The 14,738-nt window shown below is 54.3% G+C and overlaps 1 protein-coding gene across 2 annotated transcripts; it reads right to left on the bottom strand.

The window, feature by feature from the left end:
- Positions 1 to 3,623: 3,623 nt before the first annotated feature.
- On the bottom strand, positions 3,624 to 7,507 carry CAMK2N1 (calcium/calmodulin dependent protein kinase II inhibitor 1). 2 transcript variants are annotated; one of them, XM_054540383.2, is made up of 2 exons: positions 5,586 to 6,425; positions 3,624 to 4,936 (listed from the first exon to the last, which is right to left on the bottom strand). In XM_054540383.2, exons 1-2 carry the CDS (start codon positions 5,872 to 5,874, stop codon positions 4,866 to 4,868), a joined length of 360 nt encoding a protein of 119 aa, XP_054396358.1. In that variant the 5' UTR covers positions 5,875 to 6,425; the 3' UTR covers positions 3,624 to 4,865. The 2 variants fall into 2 exon arrangements, with proteins under 2 accessions (XP_054396358.1, XP_002811399.1); XM_002811353.5 differs by lacking the exon at positions 5,586 to 6,425 and adding an exon at positions 6,434 to 7,507 and having other exon boundaries at positions 4,571 to 4,936.
- Positions 7,508 to 14,738: the final 7,231 nt, after the last annotated feature.

The raw sequence follows: 14,738 nt of genomic DNA, 5'->3' as shown, positions 1-14,738 counted from the left end.
GAGTTTAGTTAACAATAACATACCAGTGTTGTGGAAAATGTTCCGCAGTAATGACAGTTGTCAACAATAGGAGAAACTGGGTTGGGGTACATGGCAATTCTGTACTATCTGCATAACTTTTCTGTAAGTCTAAAACTGTTCTAAAAGTTTACTTTTTAAACAGCGAGTCATCTGTCTGGGTTTTAGGTAATCCTCAAAACCTAGCTATCTTTGATTCCCCTTTTTTGCCATTTATGAAGGATTTGAGCTTCTGATGTGGGGGGTATCCAAGCCCCTAGATTCCAACCTCATTTCCATAGGAAGAATCATCATTTTCAAGCTCAGGAAAAACATCCATTTTGTTCACCATGGTATACCCAGATAGCCTAGCACAGTACCAGGCACATAGTAGGTGCTAAATTGATATTTGTCCAATGAAAGAAACCTGAGGAACTCTTCTTGAAGGAAGTGATCTGAGCAGAAAGCCAAGATCTTCCCTTCCCAGGGCAAGAAGTAAGTACCTCTTAGTCTCCATCCAGAGAAGGAAGATTTCTGGCAATCTGGTTAGAAGCAGGTAGAGACTCCTCTTGACTCTGCCTTTGGAAGGCAAGCATGTGGATTTACTTAGGATTGTATTTATTAGGACATTTTGGGAGCTGATGGAGATCATGAGAGGCAGGCTGATCCCCCCAAACCACTCCCTACCTCCTCACCCAAGACCCCACCCTTCAAACCCCCAAGATGCCTCCACTGACCCTCAGGGCAACTGCCAAAACTATATGCAAAGAAGCTTCATGCAACAAAAACGGTTGGCTAGATCTTAAAAGTTCATTTCCTGGCACGTGGTAGTCACTTCATACATGTTCATATTGATGGCTGCCATTTATTATGCACCAGGCCCTGTGCAGGGAGACGGGAGGGGTTTCCATCTAATGATGTGTGAGAATTGTCATTATCCCTATTTTATAGAAGGCAAAACAGAGGCCCAAAGAACTTGAGAAATGCCCAAGTCACAGCTGGAAAGTATAGAAGAGAGATTTCAAATCCAAGACATCTGTGTCCCAAACCCATGTACCAGCCACCCTAATGTCTGACCCCTCCCTCTAAGCCAGAGCTTCCCACCAGGCCCCCAGACCCTGGGAGTCCCCTCCCTGCTCTCTGCAGAGGCACCCCTTACTCATTCCTTCATCTGTGACCTCCAGACAGCAGTAATTTTCAAGTCCCTCTCTTTTAAAACTTAATTTGCCAATTTCCCCCTTAGAGGTGCTTTTTGATATTCCTTCAGGCTGTCAGCCTGGACAGGCCACGGAAGCGGAATCCAGGGAGATGGATGCTTATTACAACCATTCAATTAATTATGTTTGAATAATGCAGCGCTGGCATGCTCCCATCGATGCGTGGAGGCCTATAGACCTCCCCCACCTTGGACTTTTAATAGCCTTTTCCATATTTATTGCTACCTAACCGGACACTTCAAACATATCCTGCACTCGGTATAATTTGATATCTGCCCAGTCCCCAAAGTGCCCTCTCAACAAATGTTTACCTGATGCTATAGTGTATTTAAAAGATTTATATTCCTTTTTGCTGAATGGGGTCCTTCGGAAAGGAGGACTATGTCTTCCCAAGCAGAGGATCCGGCATTTGCTGGCGGGGTGGCCTCCAGCAGGAATATTTTAATACATCACTTATTAAAATGGACCTGCAGCCTTGGCCGAGAGCTCCCATACTCCCTGCTTCCCAACAGAGGACAGCCTTAGGCCTTAGCTGACCACATCCATGCCCTGCCCCCCTTCTAAACCCTTACACAATGACTATCAGAGCCCACAGGGCCTCAAACCAACAAACCAACAAAGGACCTTTAAGGCTGAAGGACAGTGACTGCAGCTGGGACTGAGCCTGGGCCTGGGGTCAGATGACCCTGCATCCCCCTCCTGAAGCGTGGACCCTGGGTTCCAGTCCTGTCTCAGTGACTTACTAGCTGAGTCACCTTATACAAGTTACTTCACCCTTCTGAGCCCCGGTTTCTCCTGTACAATCAGGATAATAATAGTGCCTATTTCACAGGGTTTTGTGAGCCTGGTATACAGTAAGAGCTCAATTAATGCAGAGGCTGTGCGATACTTTTGGCCTCTCTGGGGCCTCGATTTCCTTACCTACTGAAGAGAGCGACTCATGGGTTTCTAGGGGTGCTGGGATGATTGCATAGGAAAACAGGAGAGAAAACACCTTGTAATTACACAGTGCTTTGATCACGTCAGTGGCAATTACTCCTGGGTGTGGACACAAATCGTGTCTTCCGGAAGGATCTTTTCACATGGCTTCTGCCCCTCGGCAGATTGATGCCTTGTCCCCCTCAGCCTATCAGAGGCAATGCCAGGGGATGGCTGAGCTCCATGGTGCCTATCAGCTCCCAGGTGCTGGGAGTCCCCGGGTGAGAAGGGAGAAGAGCAGGTTCTGGAGGAGGGTCAGGTGCCTGGGAAAATCAATCTGGCATTCCCACTCCTGTTGGCCCCACCAGCCCCAGCTTGCTCGCCATTCCCAATAATAACTGTTTGCATGGAGAGCTCTCTGCTGGGACCTCCTGAGCCCTTGGGCCTCCACTGCCTGGGAAGGAAGTTGAGACATCACCCCCTCTGGGCCCTCTGGAGCCCCTCTTCCTCCTGCCGGCTCCCCTCTCCTAGCCTCTTACCTGATGTCTGAGTCACACTTAGGCTCCTGTCACTGTGAGCTGTGTTGTGACGCCTGGCTGACAGCTTTACCACAAACACATTAAAAGCTCCCAGCACTTCTGGGTGTGTAATAGCCCAGGAGAAAAAAAAAAAAAACTCTCCCAGTCTTTCTTCAGCCAAAATCCTCCTCCCAAACCCTCCTCCCCCAGGGGCCTGCTCCATGATCTTTGACTGCCCCAAGCGTAACAAGGGGCTAAGATTTGTCTTCCTATCAAGCCTTTCTAACTGATGATTAGAGGAAGGCTGATAAGTGCAGGTGCCTGAAAACTCTCAGGCCGTGCACCCCCAGGAGCACCGCATCCCTCGACCTGTGAGCCCCGGAAGGTGAAGATGAAGACAGAACGCAACTCATCTGCAGCCCTGCCTCTGAGGACTGGGGGCCCTCGGCAAAGTATGAAATATGCGTAGAGTGGCCTGATACTGAGTGTTCCCATGTGCTGGCACTGTGTTCATCCTGCTAATAACCCTATGAGGCAGGGGCTGAGTTATCCTCACTTTACAAATTAGGAAATTGAGGCACTTACTCAAGTCTAAAGACCTAGGAAGTCGGGTAGCTGGGACTTGCATCCAACTCTGCCAGCCTGCAAAGTCGCTCTTAACAAGACTGCCTGCTTCCCTGCACAGTATCCCTCTTTCTCCCCTCACCCCACCAGAGATGGCAAAAACCTCAGGGATGCAGTCAGAGCTCAATCTGCAAAGCCAAAATGGAATAAATTCACCTTAGGGGGATGGCCTTGCCAGTCCAGTCCAACTTTCCTCTCATCTGAGCCCACCCATAGGGGCCCCCAACATTGCCTTTTTGCCTCACACACCAAAGCCACCATCCCTCCTTCCTGTCTGCAGCCAGCCCACAAACAGCAAGTCGTGTCCCCCACACCGCACCCCCCAGCCAAAGCAGAGAAAAGAGAGGAGTGAGACACAGGAACGACTCTTTTATTGTACATTGGAGAAACAGCCCTGTGTGCTGGTTCAAGGTGCAACATACAGAATATTGAATTAAGAAAAGAGGGAACGGGGAAGGGAAGGGAAACCTCTTGAGGTCCAAAGTTGCAAACAAAAAATGGTAAAAGATTTCCTCACGCAAGAGGCATTTTTGCAAATACCATGCAAAACAGGCAGCTGGTGTGCCTTAAGAGAATCCCTATAAATAACAGAAAAGACACTCCAAGCATTCCTGTACGTGGACTCAGAGCACAGAGAAAAGAAACTAAAATGCCTTTTGGCATTTCAAGATATTTGGCACTCTTGTGATTACATTTTTTTACAGTCCATTAAAGAGAATAAACTGACATAATATTAGAGAAATAAACAGGCTGCTCACACAACAGACTGCAAGGGGAGGTTAGAAAAAGCTCAAGCATTTTTTTCTTTGTTTTGTGTGTGTGTGTGTGTGTGTGTGTGTGTGTTCTGACATAAAAAAATGTGTCCATTTGCATTAACTTGGGCAAATAGCTTGCAGCAACAAAGAAACACAAGCTTTACAACTCATTTTAAAATAAAATCTTTTCTATGTATCATTCCTTAGAAAAGTTCTCTTCTTGTTTTAAACACATTCCTGATAACTTCTAAAGATGACCAAAATAAAACAGAGTATCTACAGAGATCATTTTCTGAATTTTTTGTACATCCAAGGATAACAACATAAAAAAAATAAAACTGGACAGCATTTCACATCCAAGTGCACAGAACCATTTTTGCAAGATTAAATAATGTAAACATTGGGAACAGCCAAATCAGCAAAGAATGCCAACACCTCAAAACACCTGGTGTTGCCGCTTCATTAAGTGGTTCAAAATCCAGATCTATAATTGCGCAATATTCACCGTATATAAAAAGAAATAGATACTAATTTTGACAAATAGCTGCAACTGAGACTTTTTATTTCTTTATATGTGTATATAGTGAATTTTTATTATTTTTAAAATTTTATTTATTTTTTTATTTTTATTTTTGCAGAGGAGCCCAGAGCCTTCTCTTCCTCCTCCTCCTCACGCCTCATCTGTCTCCCGGCCTGATACCAGATACAGGTTGTTGATTTCATCGTGGGTAGCAAGCTAGTAATAAATTTCAAAGTGCTTTCTCTTTTCATGCTTTTTGCCAATAACTGTTACCGCCGTTCTTATTCTCTCCCTTAACTCATTGTCTTTGGGGGAGTTAGACACCAGGAGGTGCCTTGTCGGTCATATTTTTCAGCACGTCATCAATCCTATCATCTTCAATAACAACTGCAAAAAAAGGGGGGAAAAGAGAGGTGAGCGCGCTTGGGCCTAGCCAGAGGTCTCTGACATTTCCCGTTATGCCCAGAGTGGGAGGTCGGGAGAGGAGAGGGCGAGGGAGCAGGGCTCACTGCGCGGTGAAACAGCTCCATCCTCCTCCGTGCCTGCCAGGGGTCCCTTCCCTGCTTTCCTCTGAACCACCCACCACCCTCCATCCTCCAGCCTTCGCCTCAGCTCCATTCTGAGAAAAGGAAACAGAGGGCGCCAACCCAGCCGCTCCTGCTGCAGCCAGGGCGCGCGCTGGCCGCGTCCTCCCCGCACCAGGTGCACTAATTTAGACAGAAATATCTGGAGCTGTGATAGGAGAGGGAGCCAAAGTCTTTGGGTCTCGGGACCCCCGGTAAGTCCCGAGCGCAGCTCCGGTGGGCAAGGCTAGGTGCGGAGATGAGCGGAACCAGGAGGGGACGCCAAAACCGGTTCCCACGACACGCAGCGGGTGGGGGTTAGGGCCTGGCCTGGACGGGCGCCCCCTCCTGCGCGCCCTCTCCCCGCCGCTGGCCGACTGACTCGGCCGCCCCGCGCTCCCCGCTGCGGCAGAGATCAGAGCCTCCCTTCGCTGCCTGCCAGGGACACATGCCGTAACCTCCGCCTCTCTTACCGTCTCGACCTAGCCTCGCCTTTCTCAGTCCCTCCATCAGTAGTCCCTCGGCGCGACGGCCGGCCGCTGATCGAGGTCTCTGTCTCTCCCTGTCTAAGGTGTCGGTCGCCCTTATTGTTTCGGCGGCTTCTGCGTCCTCCCCATACGCGCGTCCTCGGCTCTGTCTCTCCCGCTTCAGCTCCCCTCTCGGGAGCTTTGTCTCCGTCTCTGCCACCCTCGGTCTCCCGCGTACCCCCTCCCCTCCATCCCTGCGTCTCAGTCTCTCTCTGCAGCCGTCGGTCCCCCTCATTATCCCCGCGACTCTGGAGCTCCTCTCGGAGCCTCTCTGCGTCTCCGCCTCTCTGGGGCTTTTCCAGCTCTCGCGCGGATCGCCCAGGCCTGGCAAACCCCCTCCCAAGCCAAGTAAAACGAAAAGCCCGTGCGACCCGAACACCCTAGCCTTCCCCGCAGGAATGGGATCCTCCCCACGCAGGTCCCCACGCCGTCCCCTGGGGGGCCCTGGGACCCCCTCCCCATAGGGTTGTGGAGCGAGTGCAGCTGTGACTACACTGCGCAAAAGGCGGGGGTGGGGGGCGCAAATCAAAAAGCAAACTTTGCCGCGGGTGGGGACCCCCAGCTGCAACTAGAAGCCGCCACGCCCCCGGGGTGACCCAGCCGGGGATCGGGCTTAGGGGGACGCGTTCCTGCCACCCGCTTCAGCCGGACCCGCAGTGCGGGATCCCCCAATTCTGCAAGAAGGGATTCCGTCGGGTCTGAACGGGCTCCAGCGGGTGGGAGACCTCCGCAACCCTTGTTCAGGCCGCGGCGCGGGAAAAAGGGGGTGTCAGGGAAGGGGGCCGCGAACTCACCCCGCTTGCTCCGGCCGATCTGGCCCAGCTTGGGCGGCCGCTTGTTCTGCCCGGCGCCGAAGAAGTTGTTGGTGTCCTGCAGGCGGCAGGAGAAGATCTGGCCCACGTCGCCGCCGTCGCCGTAGGGGCTCAGCTTCTCGTCGCCGTAGGGCAGCACCTCCGACATGGTCGCGTCCGGGGGCTCCGCCGCGGCGCCTCCTCCGCCCGCGTCCCCGCCCGCGGCGGACAGGGTCAGCGGCGCTGGGGCCGGGGGCGGCCGGCCGGGGACGGCCCGCGGGCTGCTGCGGCGGTGGCGCCGGCGAGAGGCCGGGGGACGCCGCTAGGGCAAGAGCGCGGCACTCGCGCGAGCGGCCCGGAGAGCGCCCGCGGCTGCGCTGCGCTGCGCTCCGGCTCCGCGCGCGAGTGGCTGCTGCTCCGCCAGAGGCGAGCAGGACTCACATCCTCGGCGCGCTGGGGCTCTGGGCGGGGGCCGGGCCGGGCGGGGCCGCGAGCCGGGAGGGAGGAGACGTCCCTGCGAGCCCGGAGGGCGCGGGACCGAGGAGGGCGCACCCCGGGAGCCGGGCGGGCCGGTCCTGCGGCGAGTGCGGGCGGCGGCGCCGGTTCGGGGAGGCAGACTGGGAGCTGCGAGCGGCGGGGCTGCGAGGGGCGGAGGGGGAGGGGAGGGAGAGAGGAGGGAGGGCACCGGGGAGGAAACCCGGAGGGAGGGTGGGGGAGAGAAACCGAGAGGGAGACGGGGCTGAAAAACAGGGACTGAAAGACAGGGAGGCAGGGGAGACGGTGGAAGGAGACAGAGGAGAGGGGGAGAGGAAGGAGAGGAGGAGAAAGAAGAAAAGGTGGGGGGGGGGGACGAGCTAGAACGGAGAGACAGGGGAAAGATGAGAGGAGGAGGGAAAGGATCGGGAGGGAGAGGAAGAGGGTCGGAGAGGGAAGGAAGGGAGAAAGACAGAGAGGGGAGAGGGAGGCAGGGATAGAGGAGGCAGCGAGCTGCGAGGAGAAATGCCGGCCGCGGCGCCGACGCGAGGCGCGGGGAGGAGGGCGGGAGGAGGCGGGGAGGAGGGGACCCGCGGGCCTCGGGGAGAGATCCCTGCGAGCGGAGCGACGTCACGGGACCGCGCCGGCCGGCCCGGGCCGCCGCTAGCTTCCTGCCCCCGCCCCCAGCCCCCGCCGTCCCGCTCGCGGGTGTTTACGGAGCCCGGAGCTGGTGCGCGCCCGCCCCGCAGCCGGCTCTGCCTCCCGAGGGGACCTCCGGGGGAGTGAGGGTTCCGGGAGCTGGAGAGGGAGCGGACCGACGACGCACACGCGGGGAAGGGCGGAATCATGCTGATCTCTCTAGGGGGCAGATGCTGCGGGGCAAAGATCGGAGGGCTCCAGGGCGACCCGCGGACACAGCCTGCCCCGCCAGCTGCAAACCGGAGAGCCCTTCCTCCCCCACCACACTTGCTCCCCAATTCAGACCCTGAGGGCCCAGCCACTGGGGCCTCACACTCTCCTCCCGCCCGGGCTCAGTCCGACCTGAGAGGCCTCACTTCCCGCCCCCGCCCCCGCCCAACTGCGCTGGACTCCGGCTCCCGCAGGGCCTCCAGGAGGGGGAGGGGGAGAGGGAAGGGGCAGCCCCGCCTCCCGCAGGAGAAGGGAGCGCCTCATTACGCCGGGCTCGCCCGGGATGCCTGGCTCCCGGCGTCCTCTGCCTCCGCTGGGGACGTCCCGGGCCTGCCGCCCTCTGCCCTCGGGGGCCTCCCTTCCAGCGACAGCCGTGCGCCCTGTGGAGAGACTATGGCCTCTGAGATGAGGTGCGGGCTCCTCGATGCCGGGAGGGAGACTGGGGCAGCCCCAGAGGCCTGGGAGGCGCATCTGCCAAGCAGATGGTAACTCCGAGGGGGCAAGGTGCATGAGGAGCGCTCGTTATCCTCGCCGGAGCCAACAGCACCTGCCCTCCGCTGGAGACCGTCTTTGCTTAGTAGAGCCGGCCTGACCACAGGGAGGGGCAACCACCCCAAGGTCATGCCAGCTGCTGGAGGCAGGGCTAGGAAGCACATCCAGGTGGCCCAGGTGAGTCTCACCCGGCTCATCCTGCTGCCCTGCAAGGGGTCCCATCAACAGTGAAAGGAGCTCTCCCCTCCTATCTAGAACTCTGGCGGGTGGGAGCTGGAGGCAGAAGGGGAAGGTTTTTTCCTGATATAACATCTGGTGGAGGGGGGAGTCAGTCCAGCCCCCTCTCCAAACTGTGTAAAAGGATTGGCTGGCCTCGGGAAGCCAGATTCCATGGGGGGAGGAGGAAGGGAGCAGAGAAAAGGGAGACTGAAGCAATGTGGCAGGTGGAATAAGCATGTCCCTTGGATTTAGGTCTGGGTTTGAATCCCAACCCCGTGGTTTGCTGACTGTGTGACCCTGGGTGGGTCATCTCTCCTCTCTGAGCTTCCATGGTGTCAGCTGTCAAATGGGTATATGGCTAGCTACTACCTGTATACCCTGCAGGACAGTTATGAAAACAAAAATAAAATCAGGCTCTGATGCCTGGCTGAGAGTGGATGCTCAATAGACATTTGAGAGATGACTTAATGAGTAAGAAAGAACGGTAGCACTTCATTTGTTTCCATTTCAGGATCACATGAGCTGGGAGAATCCTTAGAGATGAGCTGGGCCTATCTCTCATTTCCATATGGGGAAACAGAAGTCCAGAGGGCCAGGGGCTAGCCCCAAATCCCACAGCTTGTCGATGGCAGAAGCCTCAGGTCCCCAGACTGACCTTGTTCCTCTCCACAAGCCACCTGGCTCATTCATTAGGACTTTCCCGAGTGCCTGCTTTGAGGTTAGTGCCAAGGCCAAATGCTAAGAGAGAAAACAAGAGCGTAACAAGCAGGATGATAAAGTTCCAAGAAGCGCTGACATTTGTCTCCTGCTTTCTTATTTTCCCCCAAAGCGTTTTCACATCTATTATTGACCTTGCTTCTCAAAATAAATACCTTTTGAGGTAGAAAGAGGAGACGTTGCATCCCTGTTTAACTGACTTAGCAGAAAGAGGATAAATGACTTGCCCAAGGTCACAGCCTAGTGATAGAGCCAGGAGAAGCCACTGTGGCCAGCCCTGATTCCGTAGGGGACTCCCTGCAGTGGTGACAGCATACAGGGCTGGGACCACCCCATTCATCTCACATCCACCTGGCTCCTTCCTTGCTGCTGAGAGGCACAAAGCAGTTTACACGCTGAGCACCTACGACAGTCCCACTGCACAGAAGGTAAGCAGAAAGACCCAGCAAGGGCTGACGAATCCCTGCACACACAGCAAGTGAGAGCAAGAAGAGAAGTCCCTTTTCCACCCCATCTGTTTTTATGTTTACCTTGCCTTGTTCCAAATAAGGTTAAAGATGACAGCATCCCACGTTCCCAACTCAGTACCCACCCTCTTCAGGAAGCATACGCGCCTCCCAGCACATGGTGCTTGACAGCTTGAAAAGCATCTCCATGACTATTCGCTCATTAATCGCTAAGCTTCGGAAGTGGAGGGGACTGGGACTGTCAGGCCCATTTCACAAACAAGGTTCCTGAAGGTGGGGTGATGTCCCCAGGGTCACACAGAAGTTCTGCAAGGGCAATTGCGAATCAGTATGGCTTTCCTCCACCTCCATTTCTCCCACTTGTCTTTATCACAAAGGCCTCACTCAGTCCTCCATTCCTTCCAGCATTTGGTGGGGGCATCTCTTCATCTTGAAGTCAACACATGTGCTGGGACTCCATTCCTGCCTGTTTACACTCATTCCCCAAAGCCAAGAGGCTAGTTCTGAACCAGAGGCCCGGAGCTGTGTTGAAGAGGCCAGACCCAGGTGAAGGAACCTAATAAGGCAGGAATGAAGGCTTCCCTCCCCACCTCTCCACAAGGAAGCCTGGCAGTACATGATCTGGGGCAGTAGTCTAGGATGAAGAGCCCGCTGGGGCAGTCAAGTTCAAAGCCCTGGTTGGACGTGGTCGCTCACACCTATAATCCCAGTACTTTGGGAGGCTGAGGCAGTCGGATCGCTTGAGTCTAGGAGTTTGAGACCAGCCTGGGCAATATAGTGAGACCCTCATCTCTACAAAAAATTTAAAAATGAATCGGGCATGGTGGAGCACACTTGTGATCCCAGCTACTCGGGAGGCTGATCAGGGAGGATTGTTTGAGCCAGGGAAATTGAAGCTGGAGTGAGCCATGATTGCACCACTGCATTCCAGCACGGGCAACAGAGCGAGATGCCATCTCAAAGAAAAAAGTTCAAAGCCCTGCTCGGTCATTTCCTAGGTCTGTGATCCTTTCACTCTCTGTGCCTAAGTTTTTTCATCTGTCAAATTGGCATAAGAATCATTATTACTTGGTGGTTTATTGTGGGGAGGAGATCATACACACACCACGCCTAGCACAGAGTCAGTCCTCAATAAAGGTGGTTGTTATTACTTGCTATAGGCTCTCTTTGTGGCTTTGAAAAAGCTGCCGCTGACTCTACATCATCCAATGGGAAACCTGGAGACGATCACATCTTTTCAGCGGCAAAACCAGTTTTCCCAAATCCAAAGTAGAAAAAACCTGCTTGAAGCAAAGGTGGGGTCCCAGGGCCTTACTCCAAATTCCCCCCAAAACTTCATCTGAAACTGCTTCACCAAACCACAGGACTCTAGAAATAAGAACCACAGGACCAGACCATCTCCATGGACCCTTTCAGCACAGACATTCCAGGATCAAAAATATGTATTCGATAGCCCAGACTGTGCACCAAGCCCCACACTCAAGCTGGTGGGATAAGAAAGGGGAAGGTCAGCCCCAGCAGGGCCCAGCACAGAAGGGAGGTTCAGCACACATCAGTTTCCCCTTGATCTCGTCTCCTCCCTCCAATCCAGATGGGGAAACTGAGGCACAGGCAGCGGCATCAGACAGTGATGGCAAGACGTAGAGAAGAACATGGCTGTGGGACAGCCCAGCCCAGGCCTCTGCACCTGCCTTCTGGGCTCCATTCCTTCACCTGGGCATTGGATGGCAGGCCAAGCCCAGGCTCCAGTAGAGATGGGGTGCTGGGAATGCTGAGGTTTGCCAGGGCTGGCTCAGACCCTAGACTGTCAGCAGGAAAGGCCAGGGGGCATTGCCCTCTCAATAGCCAGCTGGTCACCTCAGGAGAGGCTAAGTGGCCACCCAGCAGGGACTCACCACTCTGAGCCAGAGTTGGATAAAAACCCAAGTCCCCACCACCCCTCTCAGCTCAGTGACTGGAACCTGGGTTGCAGCCACTTCCCTTCCCTACCCTCCTTGAAAGGCAGGGCCTCTGCCCCCGTCCCTGCCTCGTGACCACACACACACACACACACACACACACACACACACACACACACACACACACACACACACACACACACACACACACACACACACACACACACACACACACACACACACACACACACACACACACACACGGTGAGAGACGAGCACACGGACTGACTGGAGGTGGCTTAGATCCAGAATCAACGAATGTTAAGAGAAGGATTCATTCATTCAGCAAACACTTGTTGAGGACTTCTGTGGCAGACACAACCCTGCCCCCAGTACAACTCAAAGGGTGTTAACTTATTTGTCTGTCTAATCACTAAGACCCTCTCTCCAAATAAAATCTTAAGGAAATTCAGTAGATGAAACTTAGACAAAGGATAAGCTGATGGGTTCACAGTGGTCAGAACCTCACCTTCTGGGCCCTCCATCTCCCAGCTGGTCTCCAACGGTCTCCAAAGAGCCCCCAAAGCTCTGCCAGGCTTAGTGTAAAACCACCCCTAGAGCTCATCTAGTCTAACTCCTCACATGACAGCTGGGGAAACTGAGGCCCAGCCAGGGAATGGTAAAACACAGGTTTCCTCACTCCGTTTCACATTCCTGCCACCCTGACATGACATGTGTCACACTTGGAGTCGCAAAAGGGAGGGAAGTTCCAGCAATGAGCGATCAGTCACAAAAGCTCATTTTTTCTGACAATGAAGTTTGGGGTGTTTCTTCAAAATAAAATACAAAGATCACAGGGTCATTGTCTAAAGTTCTTATTGCACCAACAACCTACACAATGAGAGTCTCATGGGCTCTTCAGGAAAATGTAAAAAACCATGAGGAGAGCTGGGAGGGGTTTAGGAGCCAAGCATCAACAGGGCATGGGAGGGGGTAAGGCCACCAAGGTGCCTGGCCCTGTCCCCTGCCTGTGCGCCCCCATCCCCATCATTCCACGTCAGCAGTGCGTGAGGACCAATGGCCTGGGGCTGGGCAGGGGACTCTGGGCTTGGAGCTCTGAGGGAGAAATTCTGTCTACAACTCCCAGCCCAGACCTAGCTGGTGGGAGGTGCTGGGGCTCTGGGTGCCCTGGAAAACTCTCGCTGCCTCTCAAGCCCGGACAGGGAGGAGAGAACAGCAGACAGACCTGGCACAATCAGACTTTTACAACCACAGGAGTGTGTCCTGGGGGGAAGGTAAGGGCAGGTATGACTTTAGCCCCAATGGGCAGATGGTGAAACTGAGGCTCAAGAGGTTTGGAAACATGGCCGGGCTCCAAAGCCCAGGCTCTGAAAATGTCACAGGGCCTATCAGGTTTCTCCTTGCCCAGGGCTCTGAAGAAGCTAGAAGTCCCCCTAACTAAGCAGCCCCTGACTTCAGCAGAGCAATGAACTGAGCCAAACTGTGGCCACTAAAGGGGGCTAAGGAGGAGCTGACCCCACCCCGGTTCAGAAGGGGCGCCACTGCCCTCTGATTCCAAATTCAATACCCACCCCCAGTCATTACTGAGAGCTTGCCGTAGAAGGTGGCTTGTGACTGTCACATCTATACCACGAAGGAGGGCTCCGAGGCCAGAAAAGTTCACAGATGAACCCAAAACCACACAGCCAATGGGAGACAGCAGTTCGGACGCCAGAGGCCAGGCTCGCCACTGTTGGGTGGCACTGCCTCCCTGAGCAGGCCCGGGGCCAGGAAAGCCCAGCAAACCTCTTCCAGTCCCTACACCTCAGCCTAGCCACAGAAACAGAGTGGGTGTAGATTAGAATCCGAAGCTCTCACACACTGAGGACCCCTTCGGGAATCTGATGAAAGAGACAATTCTCTTTCCCAGAGGCAGAACATTGCGTAAACAATTTCCAGGGGATTGCTGAACCCCAAAGACCCCTCACATGAAAAAGTCAGGGCTGGATCCTCAAGTGGCATTACAGGATCCCCCACTAGTGTTCCGTGACAACAGAAGAGCTCTTTACTCCTTAAGCTAAGAGGTGCCAGGACCCACTGAGGAGGTCCCCAGATCTGGGTCAGACCTGTGATGGCTCCATTATGATCAGAGGGATACGGCCCCTCACTGCTGAGCCCAGGATCCCACCGAGAAGCCTGGCTGTGCAGGTCTCTGGACCCTCAGTTCCCAAGCACTGCATTCAAGCACTTTCCCATTCGATGGATGTGAGGTATTTAACATCCATGATAGCCCTGTAAAGTGGGCAGGACGCAGCAGGGATGCTTTCCCACTGTGTGATGGGAAAAGTGAGTCCCACATAAGGAAGATGAGCTGCTCAACTGGAGACAGAGCCACTAGCACTGAGACCAGGTCTCCCAAGAACCAGTGCAGCACCCTGCTCACTGAATCCCATGAAAAGCCAGTTAAATGAGGGTAGACCCAGAGACCTGAGTTCAATCCCAGCTCCACCCCCTGCAACCTGTGTGGTCTTGAGGCAGTTACTCCACTCTCTGAGCCAGAATCCCTCTGTGCCATAAAATGAGTGGGACAAGATCAGCCTCAAAGGGAGATTGTGGGGCTCAAATGAGTTGCAGACTGAGTCATTACAGTGAGAGCAAGGGACAGCTCCAGCAGTGAGTCCCACGGCCCAGAGCCTCCTCCGGCCTTCAGGAGAGGAGGAAAGGGTCTCTTCTTCCTAGGAAGCGACTTCCTACGTAATAGGGAGAATAGGAGACTACAGAGCCACCAGTGCATGGCCACAGAGGCCCTCCCCATCCAGCCCTCCCAGGCCCTGGGCTGGACATGCCAGAGGACAATCTGATCGGGAAGGCAGGTGCTAGGGACAGGTGAAAACGAGACTTGCAGAAATTGGCAGAAACAGAATCCAAGAGACTAAAAACAACCTCAAAGAAGGAGACAGATCCCCACACAGAGGAAGAAACTCTTCCACAGGCTCCGAGGCAGGAGACAAACTGGGCAGACAGGAAGCAGAACTTCCAAGTAAAGTAGGGGACAGAGGAAAAGAGGAAGCAGAAGACGGGGAAGTGAGAAGGCAGAGAGAGAAGCCGGAAGCACAGGAGAAAGGACGAGGC

The sequence above is a fragment of the Pongo abelii genome, chromosome 1 (genome assembly GCF_028885655.2).
Source record: "Pongo abelii isolate AG06213 chromosome 1, NHGRI_mPonAbe1-v2.0_pri, whole genome shotgun sequence".
NCBI classification, from domain to species: Eukaryota; Metazoa; Chordata; class Mammalia; order Primates; family Hominidae; genus Pongo; species Pongo abelii.
Note: the sequence above shows the minus strand (reverse complement) of the source record. Positions and strands in the feature narration are given on the sequence as shown.